This window comes from Epargyreus clarus, unplaced genomic scaffold, assembly GCF_041222505.1.
Source record: "Epargyreus clarus isolate Ecla_fem2 unplaced genomic scaffold, WU_Ecla_fem_2.2 ptg000004l, whole genome shotgun sequence".
NCBI lineage: Eukaryota > Metazoa > Arthropoda > Insecta > Lepidoptera > Hesperiidae > Epargyreus > Epargyreus clarus.
This window is the reverse complement of record NW_027332212.1, coordinates 7519230-7532162: the sequence shown is the minus strand read 5'-3', so window position 1 is coordinate 7532162 and position 12933 is coordinate 7519230. Positions and strand designations below refer to the sequence as shown.

The 12933-nt window shown below is 33.9% G+C and overlaps 2 protein-coding genes across 4 annotated transcripts in view; one reads left to right on the top strand and one right to left on the bottom strand.

Annotated features, from left to right (window-relative positions):
* spin (lysolipid transporter protein spinster) overlaps positions 1-2934 on the top strand; it is a 33847-nt gene extending 30913 nt beyond the window's left edge. The window contains exons 6-10 of one of the 3 annotated variants that reach the window (XM_073093067.1): positions 109-370; positions 1300-1398; positions 1955-2141; positions 2367-2393; positions 2526-2934. In XM_073093067.1, coding sequence (XP_072949168.1) covers positions 109-370; positions 1300-1398; positions 1955-2141; positions 2367-2386 — 568 coding nt within the window. In that variant the 3' untranslated portion in view covers positions 2387-2393; positions 2526-2934. The remainder of the gene's footprint in view (positions 1-108; positions 371-1299; positions 1399-1954; positions 2142-2366; positions 2394-2525) is intronic. The other 2 variants (XM_073093065.1, XM_073093066.1) reach the window with 2 other exon arrangements.
* Positions 2935-4033: 1099 nt separating this feature from the next.
* Chk2 (cell cycle checkpoint kinase 2) lies at positions 4034-9183 on the bottom strand. Its single transcript, XM_073093064.1, has 9 exons — positions 8866-9183; positions 8652-8781; positions 8047-8183; positions 7846-7973; positions 7595-7720; positions 6473-6676; positions 6180-6391; positions 5600-5801; positions 4034-5049 (listed from the first exon to the last, which is right to left on the bottom strand). The coding sequence occupies exons 1-9, from the start codon at positions 9053-9055 to the stop codon at positions 4786-4788; spliced, it is 1593 nt and encodes a 530-aa protein (XP_072949165.1). The 5' UTR covers positions 9056-9183; the 3' UTR covers positions 4034-4785.
* Between the last annotated feature and the right edge of the window lie 3750 nt (positions 9184-12933).

Sequence of the window (12933 nt, the reverse complement as noted above, 5' to 3'; positions counted from 1 at the left end):
TGTAACGCTTACGATTCGGGCCGTCCGTCACGGAACAGCGTCCGGGCCGCCGTATCGTTTCCGAGACGGATGCCGATGGCAGTCGCGTGACGTGTGGGTGTTGCGAAGGGTGTCGCTCGTGTTCGGCGGCGTGACGATGGCGGCGGGGCTGCTGGGCGTGCCGCTGGGCTCGTGGCTGGGCGCGGCGCTGGTGGCGCGCTGGCCGCGCGCGCACCCGGTCATCTGCGGCTGCGGGCTGCTGCTGTCCGCGCCCGCCATGGGGCTCGGCATCCTGTTCGCCAACACCGACTACTACGCGCCCTTCGTGTTCATGTTCGTCGGCGAGCTCGCCCTCAATCTCAACTGGGCGGTCGTGGCCGACATGTCGCTGGTAAGGGCCGCCTTCTCCGCATCTACCGTGTCGCTCTCGTCCGGATGCGAGGTGTCGATGTGACGTTCGTCCGCGCGGTTGTTTGTAGTGTGTTGTCCTATCGTCCTCTTAATGTAGATCTTTGAAGCTTACTGTGAGATGTAGTCTGTTGGATATTTAAAACTTTAAAGCATGACAAATGGGCTCCGGCTAACATTTATCTACGGTTTGTGTGAAAACGAATGAAATACAACATAAATTCATACAAATCTTGCATGATATAATATCTTTTAATTGTTCAATCTTAATAAAATTGGAACACATGGTGTTTTTATAATAACCAGTAAATTATAATCATATTTGCATGTGGTATCGTATTAATAGATGTAGTTAGATGCATGAGTTGGTAGAATAGTTTAAAACTGCATGGTAGAAAAATCATTACAGCGTATGCTTCATAAAGGCATGTCACTATTGAAATCAGTCACTCATGAGTACAGTCTTTGTTTAAAGTTGTAAGATATAAAAGTATCATATTCTTATCTCATTGGAATATTTCCAAATAAAGTTAATAATACTCGTCATCGAGCAGGGTGGACTGGTTTCAAGCTTTGCGAAATAGTGACATCTATTGGCGGTGTTTGATAACTTGTTTTTGCTAGTAACCTTAGTATACAAAACTTGATAAAATATTCGTAATGTAATACAGATGGCGCTAGTAGTTGAGTACTAGATGTAGTAGAGAACATTATTGATATGAATTACATTGCCTAAATTTTAAATAATCTCAAACAATTGAAAAAGATACACCAGAACGTAAATTTATAATCCGCCTCTGTTTTTATAAAGTAACTTGTGACGCGAATATAATCATATTATTTTCCTTTTTCATATTGTTTCCATTTTGTCATTTGGCTTACTTTATTTTTAATGGTTATGTAAATTTTCAGTATGTCGTCGTTCCACCTCGACGATCGACAGCGGAAGCATTTCAGATCCTTATATCGCACATGTTTGGGGATGCTGGAAGTCCTTATTTAGTAGGAGTGGTAAGTACATTTCTATTTTTTGCTTTAACAATATATAATTTTATGTAGACTGAAAATGATTTTAGTAGTAGATAAACAAAATTAACTTTAAATTCTGCTATTACGTGTCTTAGATATGTAATGTTATAATTTAATTTTAGTTTAGGGTAAAAAAAACTGAAAAGTAAAAAAATACATGGAATTGTATAAAGATAAAAACTGCATTGTAACACTTCGCTACCAACTGATGTGAATTAGTTTTTATTTCAATTTTAGAACACAAAATAACGCCTGATACTATTAAAATTAATAATTTTAAACTAGGATTTTACTATGATTATTTACATCAACGTATATAATAATATAACATAACAATAATAAAAATCGGATACTAATTAAACTAGTTAGGAATGTTTACCCTAGTTAAGTAATCGTAATAAAAATGTTGTCACCACCTCTTTATATTAAATAGTTAAAAGCTACTAAAGGGATGGGAATATTCTACCTTTACCTACAGGCCCCACATCCATCAAAATGTACACAAACTTGGATCTAATCTGTGTAAATGTATTTGCAGATATCTGAGAATCTGATCCGTACGTTTTCGCCGGCGAGCTCGGAGCCCAGCGACAGCGTGCAGTTCCGCGCGCTGCAGTACGCGCTGTTCACTACGTGCTTCGTCGAGGTCATCGGCGGCGTGTTCTTCCTCGTCACCGCCTTGTACATCGTGCGGGACAAGCTCAAGGTCGACCGCGCCATTGCCGGTAATAAATACTACTCAATACTGATTTGCTTTGTAGTCGCTCGTTTGTTTTTATTTTTAATTTTATTTTGCGGTCCATTAATATTCACATTAATTTGGTCCATTAATTTAACTTTTGTTTATGATAAATGTAACTCTATGTGTAGTCGATGACGTCTTTAATAACTTCAATTATATTATTGGTCCCAAAAAGTAGTGTTTTACACTCATCTTCACATTGTTTCAGTTGCTTCAAAAATAGTTTAGTCGATGGGTGAGTTTAAAGCACACTTGATGCATCGTATGCATGGTGGTAGCTTCTAATACGCACTGGGGACATGTAATATCTAATTATATCACGATCAAACGTTACAGATTTTAATGTTATCAACATGTTTATTTACAGAAGCCGAAGCACAAAGCACTGAGCCATCACACAGTAATGCCCAGGAAGATACCACAGGTGGAGGCGAATAGAAGATCATAAAGTGTAAATGATTTCAGTCAACATTTAGTTACAAAACTAGATCTGTGAGAGCTGTGAACTTTCACTTTCGAATAAGGTTATGTTCCTCGATCAAATAACATAAGAATTGTTACGTATACTTGGACGAAGCTTACATCATAATGTTCATGAATACATACAATTTTCTGCATTTGATTGCGACATATGATAGACTGATTCGTAAATGCATAGCATCTGAGCAAAGTGAACGGGTTATGTAGTGTTACTATGTGAATGGCAGCGTGAAATAGCAGTAGTGAGAAATTTTATGTAGATCATAATATAGGCATCACATTATCCCTATTGGCTACTTATAAGAAAAATTGTGCCTATTTATTGAATAATACTACTAATTTTCATCCATACGAGTTAATTTTGTACGCGGTGATTAGCCTTAAAATATTAATGTGAAAGTGTTTATTAGGGTTATAATATAAATAATTTTATTTGACGGCCGCATGGTACAAATGCGCAGAAGTACATAGCAGTACAATATAAAGATGTCGTCGCCATTGTTGGTTTACATTACCTCAAGCACTTGTTACACAAGAAATAGAGTCTTAGTTAGATTTATTCATTTGATTTAAATTAATATATTTAATATATATTTCAAAATCGTTAATATATATTGAAATAGATATTAATGATATTTATATAAATTATTTTGAATACCGAGTATTTATCTGTGTAGAATAATTAACAGTATAATAAAACCCGTTTTAAGCTGTTTGCATTTTAAACATGTTACATGCATTGCTTATAATATGACAATATTCGTCGATGCTAATGATATATTTAGGGGAAGTGTTGTTTCTGTGTGGTGAGACGAGTCAATATAAATTCATGGGTCTACAATGTTTTAACATCTGAATATTTATAAATGTGGGTAGATTTGTTGTGTTTGGCCGAAATGTAAAAAAATAACATTATAATTGTCAGATCATCTTTCTTAATCTGTACGCAAAATTACGACACATAATTATGGACCGATACTGAAATATTTTTAATGTATTTGTTACAAGGGTGCTAGAATCAAGATAAAATGCTACATAGTGTATTAAATTAAATTTTTCAGAATATTTACTTGTCTCAAGTCACATTAATACTTAAAAATGTGAACTAGTAACGCTAATCAATATAACTTTAACAATTTTGTTTAAAATTAATTAACTTGCCGATCGATAAGTATTTTAATTATTGCAACTTTCGTCAAGACCAAAATGGTTTAGAAATGTCAATTATCGTTATTAAGTACAATAAATTAATTACAGAAAATTGTTTGAAATGCAAGTTAAAATGTATTCAATGCCAATCAAGACTGAAATGTATGTTTAATTTTTGTCATGTAATAAATAGACTTGTTTTGTGTAAATATGGTGTAAAGAATGCAATTAAAAAGAAATACATAATTTATTTTTTTAAATCAGTTTTATTTTAATCTACAACAAGGAACATTTTGTTGTTGTTATGCTTAACAAATTACTATCATAATCAAATTATGGTGAACATGATAAGAACATTTGGTGGAAATTGTAATAAAATATTTCTTACTCAATATTACAATTACTGTACGCAATAAAATGAGGTACATTATTATCACAAAACAATCATCACAACTCTCATTGTAAGATTTAATGGAACATTAAAATAATGTTACATACTAACTCATCATATTTAATTAAATCGGTGGGAAGTCTATTCAACAAAAACACCAAATATTCGTAAAACCACAAATGAATAAAATTAATATATCGGTGGACTATCATTAAAATTACGATAAAATAATCAATTGAATTAAAAATCACACAATAATTGAGACGTATATCATTAAAAATAGTTTCATATTGAAATTATAATAACTGTCAATGACATCCACATTAAAATAAAAATAACACTGGTCAAAGTCCAAATTATTCAGGTGAGATTGTATCCATACCATACTCTTAACCCAAGTTGAGGCACTGTTGGCAGAATAAGAGTAAGCCCTATTAGAGCACAATGGTTCCGAATAAACAGGTCAAAATTGTATGGCACATTAAAAATTGAAATATTGCCACAGGCAATTATCAACTGACAAATCAGTAACATTTAAAATATTAAAACAAAAACAACGAGATTTAAGATCTACTTTAAAATAATAGTAAATTATATTGAACAAACTTCAATCAATCGAACAGGTAGAATCAGAGTCGTTCATGTTGTCATTGTTGAGGCACACCATGCCAACTCTCAATTTCTTTGGCAGTGGCTCACTTGAGTTGAAACTGGAGCTTAAAGATCTCTTAATGCCACCTAATTTCGCAACGGGCAAACACTCTGCATTATTGTTTTCGTCATCAGCATCACCAGTTGGCATTTTGAGACTATTATTGTTATGCATTCTTTGTGACAGTAACCTTTCAACTTTGAATGTTACTTCATCATCCTGAAAAATAATACAATTTAAATTAAGTTTGCACAATATTTTTTTGACTATCCAAAAATATGTAAATACAAATTTCACACAATTATTTTTATTATTGCATGTGGTGTAACTTTAACAACTACAGACAAAGTAATTCCATTACTTTATATGTATAGACCATGTATATATTTACATGTATGGACAAAGTAGTTTGCTATTTAAGTATTCTTGCGCTAATATAATACTGATTAAAGTTCCACCAAATGAAATATGCAACAATGTTAATATTTCTTTGAGCTTGGCTCCAGTTCATGAATATTTAATCATAACCAGTTTCAAATAGGATTCGAAACATCAAGGATTGATCACATAATATGATCTCACACCAGTTACTAATAATAATCTTCATAATCAATTTTTGCATACCAAATTTCAAATTTGACCATTTTTCTTAGGCAAAAATTGTCATCACTGGACTAACATAGAATAAGCCTTTCACTATTTATATTCATAATTTTTTTTATCAAATCCAACAAATAAAATAAGCTTGTCAAATTTAATTCAGGTTTACCTGCATCCAGCTGTGCTTAAGAATCTGGTCAAGTGTTATTCGTCTCTCCACATTTACTGTGAGCATTCTCTTCATCAATAGTTTGGCCTGCAAACTGACGCCCTTCCAATGTGCGTGTGAGAAACGGTATTTGCCACTCAGAATCTGACTTCTCAGCGAAACTTCCTTGTATTCAGTTGAAAATGGCAAATAACCTACAAGGCTGTAAAGGGCATACATGTTTCTTTTTTTAACATTTTATGCATGATAATTTGCATGATAATACTGTAAGCAGCATCAGCATTGTTGCTATAAAAATAACTACTATAAAAATGCACTGTCCACTTATTTTTATATCTGCCTAATAGCAGTAGTGCTAAGCACTGCTGTAATTTGGTTTAAATAGTATAGTAATGCAGGGACATTTATATTATATGTGACATGCCAACTAAGTCTCAGGGGTTGAAATGTATTTGTGGCCAACCTCAGTTAGAACTTTATACTAATCTACGGTTGATAATGTCCATACGTAATGGTAGCCACTCACAATCAGATGGACATGCTCATTTGTTATCTTCAAATAAAATTAAGAAATACAAACCATACAAATAATATAACTCCCAAGCTCCACACATCAACTTCTGGGCCATAGCTGCTTTGTCCATTAGCTTTAAGCACTTCAGGGGCTAAATATAGCGGAGTCCCACACATTGTCTTCATGAATGAATCTTCACCAACAAATTTGCTCAGTCCAAAGTCAGTTATCTTTACAACTGTTTCATCATCTTTACTCTCTAGTAATACATTCTCAGGCTATTAAAAAAAATAAAGACAAACTTACAAAATAAAAAAAGAACGAAAGATTTAATGAAAAAAATAAAAAAAATCTATTACTTTCAAGTCTCTGTGAGTGATTCCTTGTGAATGAAGGTACTTGACTGCTAGCACCATTTGTCTAAATAAGAATCGTGTCAGCTTTTCTGTCAAATGTCCCTGTCTCGTTATCCTATCAAATAGTTCTCCTCCCTGCATTAACTCAAGAATAATGAATACTGCTTCTCGAGTGTCAAACACTTCCTCTGTTGACACTATACAAGGCTGTAAAATATAAATTATTGGATATGTTTCATGAAGTTAAAATACAACATTATATCGTTTTTGCTTGACTTCAGATAGTAATGTTTTTGGAGTATATGTATGTCTCATTCTTCTACAGCTTAAATAATAATAATAATTATAATTTAATTATTTATTAGTTTATTTTAAGTAACAATGACTTATTTTTTTAATTACAATTAAAATTTTTAGTTACTTTACAATTTTATATGTAAAAAACTGCAATGCGAAATAAATCTACAGTCTACTCTATTGCTTATCATCTCCAGGATGCTGTTGGTGCTATCCCGGACACGGTACATCAGGGAGCTGTATCTTTTTCTTATTATGGTGTAAAAACAGTTGCATGAGCTTCTGCAAACATCCCTGATGCACTACAGTACCTTGATAGTCCCATCAGCATCCTGAAACCATTATTATATTGAACTCTAAGAGCATTGTAAGTTTTTTGGGTGTAATTGGTCCAAAGGCTGCTCGTATAGACGTGGAATAAGCGTTAAATAATGTAATTTTAACTTTAGGCGTGCAGCGAGCAAACCTTTGAAATAACATATTGACCCTCACTGACAATGCTCTTCTTTCCCTTTTAATGTCTTGATCGTCTTTAAGGTCAGTGGTAACTATATGCCCTAAATGGTTTGATAGATTTTAACATATAATTGCGCTGTTGTTGGGGATGGACCGAAATTTTGGGAATGAAAGCTATATTTTAAAGTAGTCAGTTTTCAGGTGTTTCTCTAGTTAATTAAGAGTAAGAATATCTGTTCTACAACATTAATATAAGTACTAGTAAGCAATAAACATTACTAGTAAGCATATTTATTGTGCTGCAAGTTGTTGCTTAAGCTAAAGACTAGGCTTAACTAAACAAATTTGCTAACTAACAAAATCATGTCTTACATGTCTGAGTGCCTTCATAATATTCACTTCATTCATGATCTTTGCAGGGTCATTGAGATTGTCTATCTTACCATTAGTCAGTCTGCTTTTCTTTATTATTTTCATTGCATGCTTAGTGCATTTTACCTAGAAATTATATAGTAAAAAAAATATTTTAAAAAGAACTTCTTTAGAGATTAAAAAAAAAAATAGTATAATATTATTTTATTATACAGATATACAAGTACATTTTAATTGTATACTTTACTTACCTTATTATAAACTAATTTAACAATACCACAGGCGCCTTGCCCGAGTGTCCGAGAAATATAATATTTTTGTGAGATTTCTTTAGGAACCTTATCTTGTTCATTTTTAAATAGATCTTTGAATACAAAAACTGGAAAGAAACATTATCTTTAAACATGTACATGGGTTAAGTAATGCTGCAAGATATGAATACTTCGACATACTTTTTACAACAGGATGTGTTACCGATATTTCATCATTGTCATCTAATACTCGACTATTTCCTTTTCCAATTAATACTTTATTAACATATGTGCCATTGTAAGACAGGTCCGTTATTATAGCGGGGCTGAGGATTTCGCTGAAATAAGTTTCTGTGTTACATTTTGATTTTTTTGGAAACAAACATACAACCTTACCATAGTTTATTACCATATACTGTTTCTATATGAAGTGATACAGCTTTTAAATATCATTATTTTTATATAATATACAACAAATTTAATTTATATAATGATAATAACAGCATAAAGGAAATATAAAATTGTGCAAACTGGACAGTATTCTAGAAATTAAATGAAATGGTTTTAAAGCTGTGGTATAGCACACACATGAAATATTACAAGTAACTTTTTCAGGAATAAATGTGCACCTGTGAATAATTTCAGTTAGAACACTTATCTAAACACTTGGGTGAAGTCACATTCGAAAACATTTTATAATATGAAATAACTTTTACTCTTTTATGAATGCTTACCACCATATATTATGTTAATAAATAGAGTAATAATGTTTATTTATAGTTTTATTTATTGTACTTAATACTTACGATAAGTCCCTTCTTATGACAAAGTGCTGCTTGCTTACACTCTTGATTATGTTACTTTTAATAATATCTTTCTTCATAACAAATGAACAGTTAAGCGCTCTTCCCAATGTAAATTCTGGCTCAATGAGGTCTAAAAAGAAATTAAAATTTTACTTACCCTTTTATGTACCATTTATTCAATTGAATATATTAGCTAGTATTTTAAAAATCTCACCATAATATTCAGGATTTTGTTTAGCACTTTCTTGCCAGCAATATTCACCGTTTAGAGAAAACTTTGTCGAGTAAAGTCTACCCCAAATATTCGGAATATATGCGGGTGTATTTGTTTGACTCCAATCGACCTGAGAATTTTGAGTTTGTGTTTGAGTATTTTGACTCTCGTGCATTACGTCGTCACACATTTTGCTTTTTTACGATTAAAGTAAAAAACTGCTCTTAAAGTTTCAAATCTAAAAGTTTCAAACTTCCATAAACGCTTTATATGCTTTTGCTTTGCTTGCCAATCTCACCTTGAATAAACCATAGAGTATATGAGATATACACAGATTACTTAACACTACTTTAATATTCACAGATATATTTGCGTATCATTTTAAAAAGCAAAATCGTCGTATTTGTTGTTTATTGCCAAATGTTTAGTAATATACTATATCTATTTTCATATACTTTTTTATGCGACAGCTTTTCAGCTTCTTTACCATTTAGTTCTCAGAATTCGTTAATAAATAATTCCTACAATAAACCTGCAATTACTACCGTAGGGTAAGTTTACCGGGATTGTGCCTTGAGCGCGGTTAAAAGTAAAACTCGCCGCCCTATGTAGAAATATGAGGACGATAAAGGATGTCATAATTAATTTTGTATTTTACAGTCCTTAAAAATTCTGAGAATTTGAAAGGTTCCATTAGGGAGTAAAAACTATATACCCAATACGAAAAGAGTATAATTTTTAAGATTTTGCCGCAAAGAAGCACGTCGGGGTGCGGACTTCCCCCTAGGACCTTATTATTCTCTGTAGACTGTTTCGGGTTGGTGGATATTTAAAGAAGGGGCACCACCGCCACACCTATTAGCCAGCAGTTAACCAGCAGTGTTAAGCGCTGCTGTGTTCTGGTTTGAGATGTGTGGCAAGGGAGACATACTTTCTCGAGGCATCCTCCTCCTCAAATCCTCAGGCTTAATCCTCAGGGGTAGTGATGCATATGTGGCCGAAATCAGGTAGGAATTTAATCATATCTGGGGTTGATCACAGATGTCCATTCCTGCAGTAGACATTTACCTATCAGGACTAGACTGCATGATCGCCGATGAATATTTTTTATATAATAGGCATAGATGTATTTGATTTTAATTGACCTTTGCTGTCAGTCATCAGTAATTTTGGATAAAAGTAACTTAAGCGAAAATAATATTACTTATGGAATGTTTTATTTCAGTGGTGTAACTGGTGTAATAGATGTCGCGTAGCGTTGGTTAGGGCTCGTGGCGGAAGTTGAATTTGTAGTTTTTACGAGGAATTAGATGAAGGACAAAGAGGGTCGTGAACACTATATAGTTTTTTCTAGGTGGAAAAGTCCCTCCTTTTAACAATAATCCTGATTAACCTTCCTCATTTTAATTTTATTCAAGACGGAACATTTTGGCTTCAGACTTTTCGCATTGTTTATGCCAATACCTTTTTTTAGGAGGAGGAACCTCGTAAAAAGGTACCTTCAAAAGGTACCCGACGATATGGGAGCGACGCCGGGTTATATGGATTTCTTACCGCACTAAAACCGCGGGCTAGCCGTCCTCAGCGCTTGGTGGAGAACTTCGGGATCTTCGATAGAAAACAACCGGAGTCCTCCGAGCGCGATGGCCCTATCGGATTCTGCCCTGGAAGGAGCAGTTTATGCTCACCTGGTGTTTACGACGGTATGCAATTACACATATCGCCGTCCTTCCCGGGGTTGCCTGCTGGACGGTTCCAGCCCCCAACTCCGAAAGCCCCCTTTTAGTCGCCTCTTACGATAGACAGGGGATACCTTAGCCCTATTCTAGTCCAGGGACTACAGGGACTTGTGCCAATACCTACGTACAACTATTCAGTGTTTGACCAAGAAAGAGCACAGGTAACTTAATATGTAGGTATATTAATCAATTATACTTATTTTATGAAACTCCACCGCCTGATAAAAATGATATTGTAGAGAAAAAATTTCATTTAAAAATGGGTTTAAAACAAAAACTTTCATAACTGTAGAGAAAGTTTTAATTGACACGAGTTCAGCAATCACGTGTTCCTGCCTACAAACCTTAACTACGTTTGACAAAAAACCGTTAAATAAACGAATGAATATGGATTTTTAGCATATTTAACATATGGTAGTAAACTTACGTGTGGTAATAGGTAATTCGAACATTATGATCTTACTTACTTACTTACTTAGAATTATTTTCAGATTTCAACATGTTTAATCGCAGCAGTTTAGCAATTATGTGATGTTAGGAATGTATAGTTCGCGCCACACTGCTAATCCGCTCTGAAGTTGTTGCGAGTAGGTGTAGTCATACAATTTACTATGGCGACGCGATTCATTTCTATATTCAGAGCGGACTAGCAGTTTAACGCGAACTATACCTACTTATTAACATAACAAGTAAGACACATTAATAGGAGAAAATACAGTTTCGAATTTTTCAGGAGTAGCAACGTGGTCAAATTCAAGTAGTTGTGATGATTGACACATGGTTTTAATAACTGCTATAATACATGGGCGGCAGTAGCCACGTATCTACCATTGGGTGGACTGCATCCTGGTTTGCTCCTCCTGTGTTATAAAAAAGGTAATACGGTTCCAGTAGAGCTTTAGTTCCAATTCGGATTAACTTTATGACCTTCGCCGTCGTAATGTACTATTAGTATAAACATTACAAAAATACCTGTGAATAAATATAGGATCCCTTATAAAAGTCACCAACCTATTTAGAGAAAGGCCAGCGATCAAACTGAAATAAAAGTGTATTTTGATTGATATGGCTTCATTGGTAAAGGTATTTGCTTTTATTTGGGCCAACAAACGTTTTCTTGCTCCATTTTTTATCGTCCTTCAGTTTTCGTGTCAAATTTATTTTCCGCCAACTGTCCAAGTGCGAAAAGTTAGGTACTGTCAATAACTCGTAAATTAAGAGATACGAAACATATTGCTGTAAATAATAAAAGATAACTGCGTATCCATAGGATCTAAATTATGTCTTATTTTTTTTTATAATATAAGAGTAGCAGACGAGCATGCAGTCCACCTGCCAAGTGGCTACTGCCGCTCATGGACATATGCAATCAACCCCAGATAGGATTTAATATTCCTACCTGAGGTCGGCCACAGATGCGCCGCTACCCCTGAGGACTAAGCTGGAATGCCCCGGAAAAGTATGTCTCTCTTACCACACCCTTCAAATCAGAACACAGCAGTGCTCAACTGCTGTTATAAGGCAGAAATAGGATAATGGCGGTGGTGCTGCCGGAGTCGAACCGCAAAGGGTTCTACCACCTTCAATAAAATCACCTTCACTTTCTTAACTAACTAATATTATTTTTTCAGTTTGATTAAAATGAATGTAAAGAATGCTTGTTGTATTGTGTTATTGTAATGAAATGTCTACAATGTGAAAATTATGTTAATTCGTTGAATTGTATTTCTGTATTTTGTTTTTCAATTCAGTTCATACTCGTTTGCCATACTCGATCCACTCCACCAACAAATATTAATTATTTAAATGTTTACACGAAGGACATGTTGGCTACTCCGCATAGAAATAGGTTCAGCATTGTAAAAAGGCAACACAATCATGTAATGTTATTTTAAATATACTACAAACTCCCAAAGTCCGAAACTCTAAACATAAGGCCCCTGAATAAGGATCATACTGAATAGCATTATGAATACAAGTCAAAACTTAGGCAAATTCTTGGAAAGAAAATGGCTAGTCACTTATTAATATCGATTTTATGATTATCCATAATTGCCGTAGAATTCTAAGCAGTGACTAAGTAATTTAAAGTTGGTGTCTTCAAAATTAAGATACATTTTGACGTCAAGTTCAATTTTCTGTTATTTTTGGAAATAAGTATAAACATAGTCAATAAAAAATGAAAATGTTTAATAGACGAACTATCTCCCACACACACCGACACGTGTAGGTAATCATCAATTGGAGAAAAATATTTTGTCTGTAAATTATTTACGTGTACCGATTCAATAGGATTCAATTTGAACGATTGAGATAAACAACATAATTG

What these genes read in the sequence shown, in the direction of transcription:
- Chk2 (XM_073093064.1), bottom strand. Translation starts at nt 9,055, where the DNA reads ATGTGTGACGACGTAATGCACGAGAGTCAAAATACTCAAACACAAACT. An exon ending in ACAAAATCCTGAATATTATG is followed by an intron (nt 8,782 to 8,865) that starts GTGAGATTTTTA and finishes ATTTCTTTTTAG; the next exon opens with ACCTCATTGAGCCAGAATTT. An exon ending in TTAAGCACAGCTGGATGCAG is followed by an intron (nt 5,050 to 5,599) that starts GTAAACCTGAAT and finishes ATTATTTTTCAG; the next exon opens with GATGATGAAGTAACATTCAA.